Source organism: Neomonachus schauinslandi, chromosome 5 (assembly GCF_002201575.2).
Source record: "Neomonachus schauinslandi chromosome 5, ASM220157v2, whole genome shotgun sequence".
Lineage (NCBI taxonomy): Eukaryota > Metazoa > Chordata > Mammalia > Carnivora > Phocidae > Neomonachus > Neomonachus schauinslandi.
In genome coordinates this window covers 20,713,481-20,734,078 of record NC_058407.1, presented here as the reverse complement: position 1 = coordinate 20,734,078, position 20,598 = coordinate 20,713,481, and the positions used below count along the sequence as shown (strand labels likewise).

At 38.4% G+C, this 20,598-nt stretch overlaps 1 protein-coding gene across 1 annotated transcript in view; it reads left to right on the top strand.

Annotated features, from left to right (window-relative positions):
- The window catches only part of ANO4 (anoctamin 4), a 207,167-nt gene that overhangs the window by 42,159 nt on the left and 144,410 nt on the right, over positions 1 to 20,598 (top strand). The window contains exons 5-6 of the mRNA XM_044914740.1: positions 14,008 to 14,108; positions 17,542 to 17,586. Coding sequence (XP_044770675.1) covers positions 14,008 to 14,108; positions 17,542 to 17,586 — 146 coding nt within the window. The remainder of the gene's footprint in view (positions 1 to 14,007; positions 14,109 to 17,541; positions 17,587 to 20,598) is intronic.

The following is a 20,598-nucleotide window of genomic DNA, read 5'->3' as shown; positions in this document are numbered from 1 at the left end:
GGAAGAAGGAGAAGTCAAAGACAACTCCTGGACTTGAGCAACTTGATGGCTGGTTTTGCCATTTCCTGAATCTGGGGGTACTCAGGAGAAGAGCAGTTTTACCAGAAAGGTGAATCCATTTTAGACACATAGAGTCTGATGTGCCAATGAGACAGCCAGGGGCAAGTATCATGGTAGTCATTGGCTAGGCTGATCTGGAACTCAGAAGAGAGGTCTGGGCCAGAGATAAGAATCTGGGAGACTTTGGATGATAGGTGACATTGAGAGCCATTGGGAAGGTATGAGATCATCCAGGGAAAACAAGTAGATGAGACTAGAGCATGAATGGACAACCCCATTTAAATGTCTGCTGAGGAGGAGTGAGCGGTTATTTCACACATGTATTTCCTGTTGCTGACGCTAACATCATTCTCAGAGAATGAACATTGAGGCCATTTAGGAATATATACAGTGCCTTAGAGGTTTCTTTCCACCAGGGCATAGTGACTGTGTGTTTGTGCATGAGTGCATGAGTTGTAGAGAGAGAATTATATCAGAATCAGCTGAAGAGCCTTTTTGAACTATACTCACAAATTCTCATGCGTCCCTAAGGGAATCAAGTTTAAAAATGCTAAAAAGAAAAAAAATCTCCTTAGAGATGTACACCCTTATTTTTCAGAGAAAATGGAAGCTCAGAAAAGTGCAAGTGGCTAGATGGCATGACACACAGCTGGCTAGATGGCAGGCCTGCTGAGAGGAGCAGAAATTGCTTAGTGATTACCTCGAGCCTTTTACCCCTCCAGAAATGTACAATTCTCCATAAGTTTCAGAGAATAGAATTGTAGCATCAGCAAGGGGTTAGCGGAATGTCCATCAAGCATTCAGTAACTCTGGGAAGAAGATGAAATCCTTAGTCAACCATTTATAGCCAACCATGTCAGTGTCAGAACAACCCTGCAAGGTGTGTGTTGTTATCCCCGTTTTACAAATGAGGAAATGGAGGCTCATGAACTAATAATATGCCCAGAAATACACATCATGAGTGGAAGAACTGGGTTTCAAATTTTTTTTTACTACTGGCCTTACATTCATTTTAGGATGTGTAGAGGGAACTGTATGTACTATACCCTGGATTCCAATGTGTAACTAAGCATTTTTCCAAAAAATAAAATGACAGTGGAATTGAATCCATGAGAAAATACATTCCCTTTAGCCCCGGCTCTCCTCTGGTGCAGAATTGTTCTGAAGTCCAGCTGCCTTGATGAGAACCTAGACTCCACTCCTTACTTACTGTTTGATCTTAGCAAGGGTACTCTACCTCTTTGTGCTTTGATTTCTTGTCTGCAATAAATTAGGATACCAGTAATGCTTGCCTCATAGGGTTTGGTGAAGATTATATTATTTAATGTATGTAAAACCCCTAAAATACTTCCTAGCATGTGGTAGCACTACCGCTACCACTGTTTTTTTTTTTTTAATTGAATTAGAGTTGACATACAATATTATATTAGTTTCAGGTGTGCAACATAGTGATTTGACAATTCTATACATTATTCTATGCTCACTGTAAGTGTAGTTACCATCTGTCACCATATAACATTATGACGATATTATTGACTGTATTCCCTATGCTGTACTTTTCACTTCGTGACTTATTTATTTTTTTATTTTTATTTATTTTTTTTAAAGATTTTATTTATTTATTTGAGACAGAGAGAATGAGAGACAGAGAGCATGAGAGGGAGGAGGGTCAGAGGGAGAAGCAGACTCCCTGCCGAGCAGGGAGCCCGATGCGGGACTCGATCCCGGGACTCCAGGATCATGACCTGAGCCGAAGGCAGTCGCTTAACCAACTGAGCCACCCAGGCGCCCTATTTTTTTATTATTTTTATGTATTTATTTATTTATTTTTATTATTATGTTATGTTAATCATGATACATTACATCATTGGTTTTTGATGTAGTGTTCCATGATTCATTGTTTGTGCATAACACCCAGTGCTCCATGCAGAACGTGCCCTCTTTAATATTCATCACCAGGCTAACCCATTCCCCCCACCCTCCTCCCCTCCAGAACCCTCAGTTTGTTTCTCAGAGTCCATAGTCTCTCATGGTTCATCTCCCCCTCCAATTTACCCCCCTTCATTCTTATTTATTTTATAACTGAAAGTTTGTACCTCATTATCCCCTTCACCCTCTCCCCCCCCCAGCAACCACCAGTTTCTTCTCTGTATTTATGATTGTTTCTGTTTTGTTTTTTAGATTCCATATACAGATGAAATCATATGATACTTGTTTTTCTGTGTCTGACTTATTTCACCTAACATAATATCCTCTAAGGTATAATATAGGGACACACACACACACACACACACACAGCCCACAACTTCTTTACCCATTCATCTATCATTGGACACTTAGGTCGCTTCCGTAACTTGGATATTGTAAATAATATTGCAACAAACATTGGCTCATATATCTTTTTGAATTCGTATTTTCATTTCTTTTTTTAATTTTATTTTATTATGTTAATCACCATACATTACATCATTAGTTTCTGACGTAGTGTTCCATGATTCATTGTTTGCATATAGCACCCAGTGCTCCATGCAGAACGTGCCCTCTTTAATACCCATCACCAGGCTAACCCTTCCCCACCCCCCCTCCCCTCTAGAACCCTCAGTTTGTTTTTCAGAGTCCATCGTCTCTCATGGTTCGTCTCCCCACTCTGATTTCCCCCCCTTCATTTTTCCCTTCCTTTTTTTTTTTTTTTTTTTAACATATAACGTGTTATTTGTTTCAGAGGTACAGGTCTGTGATTCAACTGTCTTACACAGTGTTTTCATTTTCTCTGGGTAAATACTCAGTAGTGGAATTACTGGATTGTATGGTATTTCTATTTTTAATTGTTTGAGGAACCACCATACTTGTTTACCACAGTGGTTGTACAAATTTGTATACTTGAGTTCTCTCTTTTTATCTTGATGAATCTGGCTAAAGGTTTATCAGTTTTTTTATCTTTTCAAAGAATTAGTTCTTGGTTTCATTGATCTTTCCTATTGTTTTTTCTTCCATTTCATTTATTTCTACTCGGATCTTTAAAAGATTTTATTTATTATTTGAGAGAGAGGGAGAGTACAAGCAGGGGGAGGGGCAGCAGGAGAGGGAGAGAATCTCCAGCAGACTCCTCACTGAGTGAAGACCCCCTACTCAGGGCTGGATCCCACAACCCTGAGATCATGACCTGAGCCAACACCAAGAGCCAGATGCTCAACTGACCCAGCCACCCAGGTGCTCCTCTACTCTGATCTTTATTATTACTTTCCTTTTACTAACTTTGGGCTTTATTCCTCTTTTTGTAATTTCTTTATGTGTAGGTTAGATTGTTTGAGATTTTTCTTGTTTCTTGAGGTAAGCCTATATCACTATATACTTGCAGAACTGCTTTTGCCATGTTCCAAAGATTTGGGACAGTTATGTTTCCATTCTCTTCTGTCTGCATGTATTTTTTTATTTCCTTTTTGATTTCTTCATTTACCCATTGGCTGTTTAGTAGTATGTTGTTTAGCCTCCATGTGTTTGTGTTTTTTCTGTGTTTTTTTTCCTTGTAATTGATTTCTGGTCATGGCAATTTGCTCAGAAAAGATCCTTGATGTGATTTCAATCTTCTTAATTTATTGAGACTTGTTTTGTGGTCTAACATGATTTATCCTGGAGAATATTCAATGTGCGCTTGAAAAAAAATATGTATCCTGCTGTTTTGGACAGAATGTTCTGTATATATCTCTTAAATCCATCTGTTCTTATGTGTCATTCAAAGCCACTGTTTTCTTATTGATTTTTTTGTGTGGATGATCTACTCACTGATGTAAGTGGGGTGTTAAAGTCTCCTACTATTATTGTACTACTGACAATTTTTACCCTTACATCTGTTAATATTTGCTTTATATATTTAGGTGCTCCTATGTTGGGTGCATAGAGATTTATAATTGTTATATCCTCTTGTTGGACTGATCCCTTTATCATTATGTAAGGCCCTTCTTCGTGTCTTGTTATAGTCTTTTCTTAAAGTCTATTTTTTATATAAATATTGTTACCCTGCCTTTTATTTTTTTATTTCTATTTGCATGGAATATCTTTTTTCATCCCTTCACTTTCAATCTGAATGTGCCTTTAGGTCTGAACCACTGCGGTCTTTTTCTCCAAGAGGCTTATCTAAGTTCCTAGCTGAAATTAATATCTTTTTCTTTTTGACCCAGCATTTTAAGGGTTTGCTTTGTTTTCTTACCAGTACAGTTATGAGAAAGTGACATCCAGCTATTTGCCCTAGGGTATACAGAACAGGTGCAAGTGACTACCCTGATTTGACCCTTTGTGCTCAATAAAATGAAACATGAGGCATATTTATGCCTCAGGCCCTTTGCCTTGACTCTTCTTGCTGCCTGGAATGTTCTCTCCTTGGATAATGAAACTGCATTCTTAAGTGCTTTCTTCAGGTTTCTGCTCAAATGTCACCTTATCAAAAAGCTTATTCACACCACTCTATCTAAAATAATATCTTCTTCCCACCATTACTTTCTATTTCCTTACCCTTCTTTATTCTTCTTCAAAGCATACCATCAGAAATATTATATACCTGTTTATTGAGAGTCTCTCTCTCCCCACTAGAATTCACGGAAGCAACGATTCAGTCTGTCTTATTCATAGCTGTCCTCCTGACGCCTCATAGGCTCTCAGTAAAGTTTTGTGGAATACATGAATGGATAAGTGAGTGAGTGTTAAATTACAGTTCCCAGGATGAGATTCATGGTCATCTGCAAAGACCACCATGATTTCCAGGGACACTTCCACTGAATACATTTGGAACAAACTGAATGATTCCAGACCTTCCTTCTGAAGGTGAGGAAACTGAGGGCAGAGAGGAAGAGGTCAGTTTCCAAATCGAAGGTCCAGTCAGAAACAGGGCCAGGACTGGGTAGTTTTAAACATGCTTTCATAGCTTATTCCAATCTGTGCCTCAAAGACTGGAAGTCTGCAGCTCAGGGGTCATGTTATCTCTGTGTGGTCAGAAGGGAACTGAGAGAGGAGTGAAGTGACTTACCCAGGTGTGCAATGGAAAGCTGTGGCAGGTGTTCTTTCCTGCCCAGGTGTTCTTTCCACTGCACCGCAGCACCCAGTTGGCCAATGGTTACCTTTCAAGACAAGGCAAGGATACTTCCAGATACTTTTGGAAAGTATCTATGCCTAGGTCTTTTTAGTCTTCTGTGCCCTAAGTTCCAGCTCTTTTAAGACCATTTCCTTCAAGTTTAAATAAAGGATTTGGCATCATCTTTTGAGTTCAGTTGACCTAAGATGATAAAGGGACCTTTTTAACTTCGGCAATCTCTTGTAGGGCCCCAAGACTTCTCGGGGAGCTGTGGACGAACCTAGACCTATGGAGACTATTCCCAAACAGGCCTCCATTTCATTCTCCCATTCCACCTGTTCCCTCTTCCTTTTGGGTACAGACATAACCCCAGTCTTTCTATTTATTTTAGATGAAACCAGAATCTAATGAGCTTGCATTTGAGAGAGGCAGGCTCCCTTGAACCAGACATTCACTCTGTAATATCAATGGAGAGGAAACAATCTTTAGTTTTCACATGCAACTGCCTTTCCTAGTCCCTCCAAGCAAATACCTCTTTATTCCTAATGTTCCATCACTATATTTTCATGGCCAAAATCTGCAAACCAGGTTGGAAGAAGTGATCTTTTTTGTTCCTCAATCAAAGCTTTAACTTGTGAAAATATTTTCAAAATGCCTTTGATGATGATTCACATACCTTCCTCACCCTTTAAAGAGCATTTTTAGTGCACAAGGAACTAACTAAATACTTTGCATGCATTAAACCTTGTAGTTCTCAGAAGAAATCTGAAGTAAATGCTGTTATTCACATTTCACAGATGAGAGAAATGGAGGCTTATAGAGATGAAATATTTTGCTCAAGGTCATCAGCTACTACGGTAGCCTATCTGGCCCTTGAACCTTGAATTCCAAAGCTTAGGAATCCCAGAGCTAGGACTTTTAAGCATTACACCATGTGGTTTCTCTACTCTATTTTTTTTTTCAATGTATGAAGAAAGGTTACATATCATGCATTGTTTATTTATTGTTTTATAATTCTCCTCAAATTACATATTCAGTTATTGTATCTCCATGGCTAGGGTATTAGCTTCTCATGGACAGGAACTGGCTCCTTTTTTGTGTAGACCAAGGCACATCAGAGTTAGTTGCCTCTTTATAACACCAGTGACCCTTTCTCAGCACAGAACTAGTGATTAATACACATGCAATAAATGTTTGATAAATAAATGATTAATCAAATCCTTTTAAATTGCTTTTCTCTCTCCTGCTACTTTTTAAGAATTGCCACCATCCTGTTTTAATATAAACCAACCAGTGAAAATGGACCTGAAATGAAAATAAATTGATAAAAATTTCCCAGAATAAGGTTTCTGTGGCAAATGTGATTTCTGGTATATTTCCTTTATGTGTACACATACATGCTCTATCCATGTGTGAGTATGTACAAGATCATGATCTCATTCAGACCTATATCATAGATGTAAAATGAAACTCAAATTGCAATGAGCTTTTATTTTGAAATCAGCATATGTGTGTGTGATGAAGGCGTGGAGGTAGAGGGGAGGTCGATCTGTATGTCCATCTCAGAAATCCTGGGAGGTTGCCAGGAGTTTTTGCCTGAGAATTCCTGGGAGAAGTGTGGAGAGCATACAGACAGAGACAGGGAACTCCAGGTGAAGAGCACAGACTCAAGGCACTTCTGAGCCCTTGACAAAGTGCTCTGAGAGGGCTGACAGCTCTCCCCAGTGTGGGCAAAGGGAGCTGTGTGTGGGCTTCATTCTTTGCTGCTGGTTTGCATGTGGCAGGGAGAGGCATTTGGGAGAGACCTGGCTTGGTACTTGTGTGCCCTCCTTGAAATTAGCTCTGACTCACCATGGAAGCTCCTGGCTTCCCTTCAGGGAACAAGCTGAACACTGTTGGAAACCGTTCCACCTCAGCTCTGCATCCTCTTCAGAGCCAGGGCCAGTGGCAGTGTCAACAAGGACAAAGAGGCAGCTGCAGCAGCAGAGATGAGACAAATGGCACTACTGAATAAGGCCAACTTCAGGCAGCAGCCTGGGTTAGCTGTGGGAAGGGTTCCCTGAGCTGTCATCCTTCTAGAAACCCCCATTCCTCCCAGCTTCTGTTTTGTCCCTCTTGTTGTTTCCCACCTACTTCTCTGGTGGCTCCTTCTTAGTCTCCTTTGATGGTTGCTTTCTCCTCTTCCAGACCTTCTAAATATCAGTGTGCCCTAGTGCCTAGTCTTTGCGACTTCCTTAGGTAACCTCATCAAGTTCTATGCTTTTAAATATCAATGGTGTGTCTGTAATTCTCAAATTAATAAGTTCCATCTCCCCAAACCCCACCCTGAGCCAGACTCACATACCCATTTGCCTACTTCACACTTGAGTGTAAATATCTTCTAGGGATCTCAAACATAGCATATCCCAAAGTAAACAGACATCTTTTCCCTGATTCTTCTCTATTTCATTGTTTGGTACAACCATCCATTCATTTTCCAGGTGAAACAACATGCACACTAATCTGGACACTGGATTTTTTTCTCTCTCTTCTCATTTGACCAGTCCTAAATCCTTTCAAATCTACCTCCAAATTAATCTCTAGTCTGTCCATTTTTTCCTCACTATATCTGCCTTCTGGTTTCAGCCATCATCTGGTCTCACCTGACCTACTGGAATAACTTTCCTATTGACCTTCCAAGTCTTGTGTTCCCTCTGGGACATTTTCCACAGGACATTCAGAGTATGCTTTATAAAACAAGTAATTCTGTTACCTTCCTGCATTTAACCCATTGGTGGTTTTTCAGTGACCTTACAGAATAAAATCTGAACTCCTTACCACATTGAACTTGGCCTGGCATGATCTGTCCACAGCCATTTTCTCCATTTTCAGCCATTTTCTCCAAACTCATCTCAGGTAACTCTCCCTACTTCACACCTTACAATGTCCAGTCACCTTTCAATTTATGGTACAATCTCCAGGTCTTCGTACTTGCTGTTCCCTCTGTCTGGAATGCTCTTCATTTGGTTTCTCCATGGCTAGCCCTTTCTTATCTTTTGGATCTCAGGTTAGATGCCATACCTTCAGAGGTCAACCAGGCAAACTAAAGCCAGGTGCCTCCAGTTCTTCTCTCCCACAGCATTATATTTTTTCCTTTTTGGCACTTCTCATAATTTTAAATCATATGTTTATGTGTTGTTTAATGTTTGTCTACTACTCTGAACTAAATTCTGTCTACCTTGTATATTCACAGAGTATCTGATATGTAGTAGTCAGTGAATATCTGTTGAATGTTAATGAGTGAATGTCCTTGAGGAACATATAAGAGACCCTGGGGACCATGGAGGGATCCTGAGACAGAAACTGGGGGCTTGACTCTCAGGGTTTCTTCAGACTTAAACTTGTAGTCAAAGACTGGAAAATTCTCCTTAGATATTGGTTCCTTATTTGCCACATTTACAGTTTGTAACTTGGATGAGTAAGAGTGCTGTTTTCTTCCCAACACCACCAATACGGCGTGACCCTTTTTGGAGATCATGATAATTAACATGTTTTTACCTATGCATCTTATCCATATTATGCCATTTAATATGATTCCATAGTTAGATATTGCTGTCATTTCCCATATTACAGTTGAACAACTGAGGCACAGAGAGGTTAAATAGCTTGCCCAAGACCACAGAGCTGCTAAGAGAGGCACATATGAATATGAATATATGTAGTCTGACCTCAGAGTCTGCATTCTTTTTTTTTGTTTTTTTCTCTTTTAATTTTTTATTTAAATTCAATGTAGTCAACACATAGTGTATTATTAGTTTCAGAGGTAGAATTTAGTGATTCATCACACCCAGTGCTCATTCTGTCCCATGCCCTCTTAATGCCCATCACCCAGTTACCCCATCCCCCACCCACCACCCCTCCAGCAACCCTCACTTTGTGTCATAGAGTTAAGAGTCTTTTATGGTTTATATCCCTCTCTGATTTTGTCTTATTTTATTTTTTCCTCCCTTCCCCTCTGTTCATCTGTTTTGTTTCTTAAATTCCATATATGAGTGAAATCATATGATAATTGTCTTTCTCTGACTTATTTCACTTGGCATAATACCCTATAGTTCCATCCACATTGTTGCAAATGGCAAAATTTCATTCCTTTTGGTGGCTGAGTAATATTCCATTGTATATAAATACCACATCTTCTTTATCCATCTGTCAATGGACATCTGGGCTCTTTCCATAGTTCGGCTATTGTGGACATTGCTGCTAAACATTGGGGTGCAGGTGCCCCCCTACACTACTGGTGGGAATGCAAACTCGTGCAGCCACTCTGGAAAACAGTGTGGAGGTTCCTCAAAAAATTAAAAATAGACCTACACTATGACCCAGAAATTGCACTACTAGGTATTTACCCCAAAGATACAAATACAGAGTGTGCATTCTTAAACTAGCTTCTGAAGTTCAGCTACCCACGTGGCTCTGCACCTATACTCTCTCAAAGTGACCTCTTCCAATCCCATAGATTTAAATACCATCTATGTCCTGGCCATGCTTACTTTGTATCTCTTGCCTAGACTGCTCCCCTGAGCTCCAGACTAATTTATCTAACTATGCACAAGGCATCTTCTCATGGGTAACTGAAACTTAACATTTCCAAAACTGAGTTTGTGCTCTATCTCCATGCCCCACTTCCAACCTGTCTCTCCATCAGCATCTCCTCAGCAATGGTATCAGGGGTCATGAGATGTAAACATGTGTGCATCCATATATGTCTGAGAGAGATGCCTTAAATTAGATAATGGCATGATATTTCTCTTTTTCCTTACTGGTGCTTGATCTAACCTTCCCTTACTAAATCATGACATACCCAGATGAGGACCAGAACTTATATATATCCTTGCACTCCTAGCATCTAGTGCATAGAAGATGTTGAATGGGATCTTGTTGAATGAAGGAAAGAAAGAAGGAATGTTTTCTGTGAATATTATCTCTTTCTATGGGAGGTAGTTTCCTTGCTACTTCTTAATTTCTCAGGATGTTTTCCAAACTCCTCTAACTGGCCATTTTTCTTCTCCCCATGGTTCTAAACTAAAGGGTGGGATATTAATGAAACAACTCTGCTTCAAAAAATCGTTTTCATTTCTCTTCGCTTTGTCACTTGTGCACTTGGATTTATGTGGAAAGGAATACTTAATAATGAGGAAAAACCTATTTAGAAACAGTAGCATAATCATTCAGTGGTAGAAAAAAAAAGTGATATATGAGCCATATAATTAGCAGTAATCTGTTTCATATTTATTTTTCTGGGCTGAAGTTCAGTTCATCCTTTAAAAACTGAGTGTAAATAATAAGTTCCACACACACGTGTGCACGCACACACACACACACACACACACACGACCTATGAATAGACATCCATCATCATCCAAGGGAATTCAGTTAACATTTTTCTCAAGATTATGAAAATAACTTTTAATTGTCTCAAATCAAATCTCAGTTCATTAATAGCTTAACTTTGCTTCATTTTTATTGCTTTGTTTTCTAATATATAGAATTCTTTTCAGTTTAGTTTATATAAACTGATAAAAGAACAATTCAGAAATTATTTATTTAAACCTCAGAATTTATTAGGTAGAATTGACAAGGGAGTCAAGGGATGTGAGTCTTAACTGTATCTGGGATAAATGTTCAGTTTGGCAATGAGTGAATTACTTGACCAGTCTCTCGCTCCCCTTTAAGAAATTGAAGGAAAGCCTCCCTTGCAAGGTTTGCGTAGGAATAAAATGAGGTAACAATGTGAAAGTGCTTCCAAAATTACAAAGCTCTAGAAAATCATAATAAAGTAATGGCTTTATAATTATTATAATTTAAATAAGCAAAATGAAGTTATTTTTATCATGCTAAATGATTCAAAACAGATATACTTTTTTGCAGAAAATGGAAGAGATCCCACATTAGAGTTTTAGTTGACTTTGTATGTGCTCAGATGATGAACTTGGCTTTTCCACACACATAAATGTGGCATTTAAAAAATGTGCCCTAAGTAGAATATTTTAATGTATTCTCTTTAATGTTTTCATATATTCATGGAGAGCTACAAAATTATTTTTATTCCACTGTATTTACTTTTTGTAAATTTAGCTATTATAATAATTTTATGAAGAGAGTATATCCTAAGATTATATTCTGCTGTAAATCATAGTTTGGTTGAATCCGTGAATCAGTCACATTCCCATATTTCTTGTTGTATGGTTTCCCTCTTTGTCTTGTAGGAAGATGAGAGAAAAAAGAAAAAGTAAATGTAGAATCTTATAGGAAAGCTAAGTGAGTTTAAAGAATTCCCATTATCACAATTAACATTTCCAGGTGGGAAAGCCACAAAACCTTCCCAGACTCTAAAGTATATCTTTAATATAAACAATAAGATCCATTATTTTTTAGAAAATAGTCTTTCTTCTGTTTTATAATTTGGAAAACTGTACTATATATTGGAAAATAAATGGCAATCTTTTCCAATGTACAAAAATGCTCAACTGATAAGCTGAGACATCTCAGATCTACATCTGCAGACATGAATGGGACAGGATGGAGATTTTTGTGGGTGTGTGCAGTTTCTCCGTGTTCTGTATGGACACTGCCACCTGTGAGCTCATTCACACTCGCCCTGGCTACGTAGCTCTAAGTACCCAGTATAGAGAGAATTGGATATAATAGGTTACTAAATACAAAACCAATTCGTGCAAAGAGATCCAGCACTGGTCCATCACATCTTCAGTGTGTACTGACCTGTCTGTTCCCTGGGTGGGCACCTCATTTGCAGTTATCAGCTATGTTGGCTTCAAGAGTCACTTCATCTGCAGGTACGTCTTGCTTCACAGGACAAACAGCTTTCGTCTGGGCCAGGACTAACTGTTCACATTTCACTAACCATATTCTGAATTAGATAAGTATTGGTTGTGTCCTCCCTCTGGACCAGGCATTGTGCTAGGCCCAGAGGATTTAAACGTGAATAACAGAAACTTTCCTTGTTTTTAGGGGGCTTACAGTCAGAGATCTGCTTGTCCCAAGCTACAATATAAAACCTCATTTCGGCCTGAATTGCCAGAATGTTTGGTTTTTCAGACCAGTATCAAAGGGTGCCCTCCACCATTGTGAATTTGGGCCCAGGACCTCCTCCTCTTGGGAAATTCAGCACTGTCAGAGTCCCTGGGAACTTTGTAGTTGATACCAATTTGATTTTCATAATACCTTGAAGAATTCTTATAAATTAAGTAAAATATTTATAAGCCCAGCAAGAAGACTCTGAATGAAAATATGAGCAATGAATTGCAATTGCACATCATCTGCAATTTAAAAACAATTCCCCGTAGTGCAAATTTACCCCATAAATTTGAGCTTCCATTTTTGCCAGCTGTGTAAAAGTATTGGATTGTTTATAAATACTGTTACAAGGAGAGGTTAGGCACAAAAGCCTAACACATCTGTTGACATTCTTATACTATAAAAATTTAAATGGCATGCAGTCCAGAATGAGCCTGTGTGAAAAAGATATGGATAAATAATAGACCACTTTGCTGGTTTAAGCCGGTTTGGCTCACTATTTTCTCATTTTTCTTCTACCTCCTTCCACAACCCAGCTCTCCCCCAGGGAGATGACTTCCAAAGAAAATCTAATTGGAGTTGTCCCTTTGGCCAGAGACATAGAACAAAACTTGTTAGGTGGTTATTAAAATGTAAAGTCCTGGGTGCTGGGTGGCTCAGTCAGTTAAGTGTCTGCCTTTGGCTCAGGTCATGATCTCCAGGTCCTGGGATCTGGGATCAAGTCCCGCATCGGGCTCCCTGCTCAGCGGGGAGTCTGCTTCTCCTTCTCCCTTTGCCCCTCCCCCAGCTTGGGCTGTCTCTCGCTCACTCTTTCTCAAATAAATAAATAAAATCTCTTAAAAAATAAAATATAAAGTCTTGGTTTACTTCCCTATGTGCTGTGTTGATAAAAATCCCAAGAGGAGGCAAAAGTTTTGGGCCAAAGAACATAGTCCTTTGAAAAAGCCTTCCCTGACACCGAGCCAGATTCAAGGCTCACATCACCAAGTCCCCCCATCTCCACCACCACCAATTTTTGCTTTTGCCTGGTTGATGGAGAGCATCTCTTCTTCTCTCTGCTTTTGCTGCAGCAAAATTTTTTCTCCCTTATAATTTTTTCTCCATGCAGCAACCACAGTGATCTTTGAAAACCTAAATCAATATGACTTTCCAGTGTTCCTAAAATAAAGTCCAGTTGTCCTGTTGGGGTTGGTAAAGCACTACACAGGCTGGCTCCTCTCATCTTTTGAGCCTCTTCTTATGCTAATTTTCATGATAAATACACTCCAGCCACTCTTCTCTCCTTACTGCCCCCGGAACATCAGAAATACCAAGCAATTTCCCAGCTTAGGGCCTTTGCACCTAGAACACTCATCCCATGCTCTTACCCAGCCCTGGCTCCTTTGTGTCTCAAATTTGTATGTCCCTTCTGCAGAGGGGCCTTTTCTGCACCCCTTGCCCAAAGTAGTGTGTGCCCTCCTCCCTATAACTTCTCCCATTAACTTCATTATCTTCAGAACATTCATCGCCATCTGAATTTATTCTTTTCTTTTAAACTTGTTTTTGCCTATTTCTTTTCTTTTTTTTGTATGTTTGCAGAATGTAAATGCCATTCATATCTCTTTTGTTCACAGCTGGGTCTCCAGTGCCTGACACACAGTGGTATATTTTTTGAATGAATGGATGCACACATAAGGACCCAATTCTTTGGTGAAGAATGCCCTAAATCTTAAACTCCATATAGATTTATGTGTTCTAAGTTCCAATTCAATTTAAACCATAGGAGACTTGGATATACTTTTCAATTTAGTTTCTTTTTTCTGTTTCAGTCCTCTCTAATAAATAGTGACATTATCTTTGTGAAGTTGCATGCCCCGTGGGAAGTGCTTGGAAGATATGCAGAACAAATGAATGTAAGAATGCCTTTCAGGTAGGTGTAAATATATTTTCCCTACTCTTTGCTGCTTCCCTGTAAACCAATGTGCTCCTCTCTTGAAACAAATAAAACTGAAATGCAGACTGGAACACTATTAGAGAAGATCCTTTAAAATGTTTAGGAAATGCATAAGTCTTTGTGATTTCTAATGACTTCATGGCTTTTTGTGAAAATTTCTGGCTAATTCAGTCCTTAGCAGGTAGATTTGTCAAGTGCCTATGAGAAAGAAGCATTTTCCAAGTAGCATTTTCATTTCTAGAATGCCATTTTCAGAAGTCCTGCGTGTTGCTGCTTTGAATGGCCAGACCCCAGGCATCAGTGGTGCAGATCCTTACTGACATTCAGATCTGCTTCCAGTAAAGCAAGTTCAAAAAATTTCATAAAAATGTGATCTATTTTTTAAATAAACTTTTTAAATTTTAAAAAAGTCAAGTCATAAATTCTGTGCAAAAACAAGCATAGGTATTTTTTCCAAGGGTAATTAGAAAATATGAGGATTGCTTAGTTATTTAAAGGATTAATTTACCTTCATTTCATAGTGAATATTCATATTTTCCATACAGATTAAAGAAAAGTGATCTGTATTTGTTAGATGGAAATAAAATAAAGTATTAAACTTGAAATTATAAATGCCAAGATATGTGGGAAGTAAATAATGGAATCTTCTAAAGGAGATGGAGGGATTTAGTACCAAGGACAGTTCTAAAGGGATTAAAGAATTAAATACTCTTGATTCACAATTTGCCAATAAGACCAAGTCAGATGACAGAAACCAGGCAAACTGGTGCCAATTCTAAAATATACCTCTTAATGAGCTGTGGAAAATTACAGAGACGGAGAGGCGCTAGGGACACATTTAGAGAAGAGCAGTTTCCATTCAGAGGTCTGTAATGTATCTCCCTGGTGCATCTTATTTTCTTTGCTTATTGGCCTTTATGTTCTAATACCAAGTCAAAATAGAGGCTGGGATTTCTAGCATCTGTTTACCTCAAGGCAAAATTCTCAAAGGAATTGAGATAAATATAGTCCTAAACTTTTGATTTATTTGTATATTTAAAATGTGACAAAGGAAATCTGAGAACCCAAGGATTAAAAAATATTATATAAAATCACTGAGTCATTTATCAATTTAGTTTCCATTGAAAGTTGTTATACTGTAATTATAATTAAAGCCAGTTATTTATCAATGCTATAACTGTCCAATATGGATTAATACTCTATCATACATCAAGACCAAAAGGAAAAGAAACCTATGCTTAGCTAGAGTCATATATCAGACCAGCATCTTATAGCCAACGATCAAAAGTCTATGTTCTGATAAAAGTGAGATAGTAAAACTTAGTGAAATTGATACATTATCCGTCCCCAGCAGTCTCAAAAAACTTCACACCTGAACACATTTCTCAAGCAAAGAACCCAAGCAAATTGTACAAACTTGAGCAGTGTTAATGTATAGCAAGTTCCTAGTACCTGGAAGCACTTCATATATGAAGAGCCTGACTGTATCATAGCCAACACTTCTGCATGCTCATTATGTAGCAGAAAAGCACTGCCTCCAAGCAACATTAATACTTTCCTTATGCCACATTAAGAGAATGTGATCCAGGGAATAAATGGTAACCATACTAACTATGAATAGACTATTATATATAATAGTCTTCTTTTTAAATGTAGGTGTTCCTTCAGGACAGTTTTAGGAGAAAAGACTGTTAATGTGTGTACACTAATTGGCCTTATTAATATTGACATGATTTTACCTAAGCATAGCTTCACTAACCACAGCTTGATGCATTTAAAATATGTGCTATTATTTTATCCAGTGTTTCAGATAAATAACTCTAGCCTAAGAAGATCTGTGTATTTCCAAAGGAGGAATTTTCCTGCCATATCACTTCCACAAAATGTACAAACATCAGTTTGGCTACATGGAATGCCTCAAAGAATGTTATGTGTATTTATTTTTTTCTGTAGAGTACACATTTGAATCCCAAGTTTAGTCTCCTTGGATTTTTATTCCTACCATGTTTGAAACAAAGTTGAAGAATAATTTTCTTATGGGAATTTGTGAATAAAATTTGCTTCTTAAATACCTATATGTCCATGGATATGGACTCTTTTTAATTAATAGACTAATTTTAGGGCATTTTTAGGTTTACAGAAATTTGAGTTGATAGTACAGTGTTCCCATATATCCCCTCCCATCCCATTCACAGTTTCCTTATTGTTAACAGGTTGCATTAATGTGGTATATTTGTTGCAATTAATGGACCAATATTGATATATTATTACTATTATCTAAAGTCCATAGTTTACTTTAGGGTTCACTCTTTGGGTTGCATAGTTCTGTGGGTCTTGAAAAATCCATAATGTCATGTATCCACCATTATGGTGTCACACAGAGTAGTTTCACTGCCCTAAAAATCCTCTCTACTCCATCTGTCCAACCCTTGTGCTGCCCACCCTAGCACAAACCCCTAGCAACCACTGCTTCTTCTTCTTCTTCTTCTTCTTCTTAGTTTTACCTATTAAAAACATGAATATATTTTTAAGTTTTCACAGATATGCAAATCAACTTGTATAGAGACTTCCCATTTTCTCTAAGTGAGAGAGCTCAGTAACAGTTCAGAATACATATAAACCACATTAGTTTCATTACTACTCCCTTGGTGGAAGCCCAAACTATAGAAAGGCTGATTGCATTTTTATAAAGCATCTAATCCATATGCTCTCCATTCAAATTACACCCTAAATTTTAATCTGTAATGCTTTAAAAAATGCAGATATACAGAAGTACAGCACATCCTTAACAAGTCTCACTTTTAAAAATTTTTTTCCAAGATTCCTTGTTTTACCCCTTTAATTCACCTGTAATCAGGGCCAGTGGTTAGGAAGTATGGCCCAGTGTGGTTATTTGCAGCAGGATGTTGATGCTGATTAGTATTCTTCCCATACTGGTTGTAAAATACATATTTTTATATTACCTGCCTATGTCAAATGAGAAAAGTGTTCAGTAAAGTGCTGTATAAATATTAGTTAATATAATAGTATGCCCATTAAATTGTGCATGTAGCCAGGAGGATGGCTATCCATTTCTTCATTCCTTGAAGAAAAGCTGACCTCGGCTAAATTCATACAAATACCAATTGCTCCAAATCATTGCACAGGCTGTGTAGGTGAGGAGCAACCATAAAAAATTATGGTAAGGAGAGGAAGAAATACCACTGGAAAGTATTTCATAAGATTTCATTACTCAAAAATGCATGCCCTATGTTCCCACTACATTTCTCACTGTTAATCTCTTTTTAGTTTTTTCTTCTTCACCTCTTACAGGCTTCTATCTTCAATCTCCTTTCCTTCCTTGCTAGTTCAAACTGTAACTGACGATGGGTTTTCTTCTCGACTGGCTTCATTTTTGCTGTTCTTCCAGGAGAAAAATCTATTCCCTGCCCCGCCGATACAAGTTCATGAGCAGGTTAGTAGCATGCTCTGTCATGATGTGTTTGATACGCTGGCCTGTTTGTTCCAACAGTGACAAGGAATACAAGCTGGGGAGGATGGGCCTTTGTCCCGTGGCAAAACTGGCTGCCATGCACAATCCAAAAATAGCTATTTCAGGTTAGCCTGAAAAGAAAAAAGCAAAGATGGAAATGTTTCTCTAAGAATCTTCCTTGTGATTTCTCCACACGCAGAAGGACAGAATTTAACTGCAGGTGTGTTGGGGCTGTTTTTTGTTTTTAGCCCATTCTATTAGATAAATTACCAAAAAACCCCACTGTTCGCACGTCTTTGGTCTGAATGTTATTTTTTTCCACACAAATCCCACCCTCCACCATAAGTAACTTGAAATCTTGAAGTGCAGACAGACAACATCTCAAAAAGCTGATAGCTGTCTAGCCCCCAGTGGGTGGGGCCCTCCTATATTAGTAACATTCTGTTAATAAAATATGCAGATGTATTACCTTACCAGAAGCCCTTCCTACCTTTTTTTTTTTTTAAATCTCCCCCACCCACCCAAAATTCTACTGGCTAAAGATTGCCTTTAATGTACTATGTATCCTTCTAAAGTTTGTTTCTCGATTTTTGAGAAGCCAGGGAGAAAGGGGGAAGCATCAGTGATATCCTTTAATTCAATTCTGTTGTGATCACTGGAAATTTAATTTTAAAATTTTAATTGGTCTTATGTGATCATTTACCCTGAGCTGAGCTGATGGTTAAATTTGGAGACCATTACATTTCTCTGAAAATCCTACTGTTCAGTTCTGTGAGAATTAAGATTCAAGTTTGCTCTGTTTATGTGCTATGCAGAATGGTAAGTGTAAGAGTAATTGACAAATTCTAGTGGATTTACTCAAATACATGTACCCTCAATAAAGTATGATACAAGAATTGACATCCAAAGAAATTAAGATGTGTTTTCTAAAATTTCCCTGCACAATATCCTTACTAGCAGTTCTTCTTTGCTTAGACAACAGCCATGACATTTGGATTCACCGTGATTTAGATTAGTCCCTTGTCATATGATGACCTTCTATAAAACTCTGAGGTAACACATTAGCCTATATCAGTAGTCCTCAACAGTTTTCAAACTTTAACCAGCATCAGAATAACCTGGAGGGCTTATTAAAACACAAGATTGCTGGACCTGTGCTCTAATCTATGATGTAGATGTCCATCTCTCCACCTGGATGGTATGTGAAGGCAAGGATGGCTTTTCCAATTCTATATTTCCAGCACCTAGCACATAGTAGGTGGGGTGAATGGGCAAATGAATCTCTACACATGTGAGAAGATTTGAGTGAGGAAAAAGGAGGTCACATAGAAAAGCATAGAAAAACCAGGGGTGCCTAAAGTGTCAGACACAGACTTGGAACTGAAACATTTGCCCTCACTATGGGGGAGGGGTGAGCAATGAGGACTTAAAAGAAAATGGTGGTAAAAGGAACCATAAATCTCAGGGTTGGGTTGGACATCAGATGTCATCAAGTCCAGCCATTCAACAGATACGTGAACCTCTGCTAAATGGTCAACGATCCCATGTTTGAACATCTGTGGAGACAGGGAATTTCAGAACACAACTCTGGGCACCTGACTTTTAGGAAATTCTGCCTTAAAGTAAGCCATAATCTCTCTGTCTCTTCAGTTTTTACTCCAAAGAACATTCAGATTGTAGTTCTCCCTGGATAGATGAAAAATAATCTACAGAGAAAAAAGGCAAAGTGTATGAGAAAGATTATGAAATTATAGGCAAAAGAACTTAGCAAATATTTGGAAATTGAGAGATGGGGGAGAGAAAGGTTTCTATATCTAAGGGATTGGGAAAATGTGGAAGGTAAAAGGAGAATGAAAATTCAGAAGAGGTACAGGTATGGTGAGAAAGATGATGATTTTTGTTTTAATAATTCTGTATTATAACTCACAAGTAGGTCTTTGACACATAGGTGTCCTGAAGGCCTCTGGAAATGATGGCAAAGCAATTGAAACTGGAAGACTAGAGAATCCAATTTGGAGTCAGAAGTATAGAAGTCATGATTTGAGCCAGAGGAGTGGATGGAGTTCCCCAGGGAAGGATGTAAAGTGCAAAAAGAGAGCCGATGGCAATTCCTTGGAAAATCTTGTTAAGGAGGCAGGAAGAGATGGAAGGAAGATCAAAAAGAATAAGAAGGAGGCAGCCTAAGGGAGGGCAGTGTCAAAGGGACCAGGAAAGAGTTCCCATAAGAATGGGTGTTCTTCAGCTTCTGATGGAGGCTGAGAGATGAGAATCAATTTTTAATATTTAGAAGTTAGTGAAAACTGCCATGATAGCAGTCTCCATGAGCGGTGGTTCTCAAAGTTGAGTGGACCTCAGGATTACCTTCAGGATTTTTTAGTACTCAGATTATCCAGCCCATCCCTGGAGTTTCTGAGGTGAGGCACAATAATTTGCACCTCTCTCGAGATCCTAAGTGATGCTAATGTGGCTGATCTGGGGCTACATTTTGAGAATGACAGCCATGAAGAGGAGGGTAATAGACCCAAATTACAGCTGGTGGAGAGTAGAAGGCCCTGATGAATCAGAGGCAGTGAGAGTTCACTACTACCTTGATAAATTTTGAGATAGAGGAAAATAGAGAGGGGACAGGCTTAAGAACAGTAGCCAAGAGGAAGAAAGCAGAGGAGAGGAGACTGTGACAAGTGACCAATCACATATTCTCCATGTGTGCAGCAGAGAGGTTTTAAGTGAGTAAAAGTTTGGGAAATCCTTGTTTCTTGAACTGAAAGAACAACTTACTGAACAGTAAACTTTGGCCTCAAAAAGTTAGTGTTATTTCATGTGCATAAATCATAACTATAAAAGGATATAACTGGAAGACTCATTTATATATAACTGGAAGACTCAAAATGAAGGGAAAAGAAATCCTAATTGTCATAGTATGACACATTGATTCAGAATGCCTTCTAAGACAAGCTTCACTGCTTACCACATCACTGTAGTGGTGTACCTTAG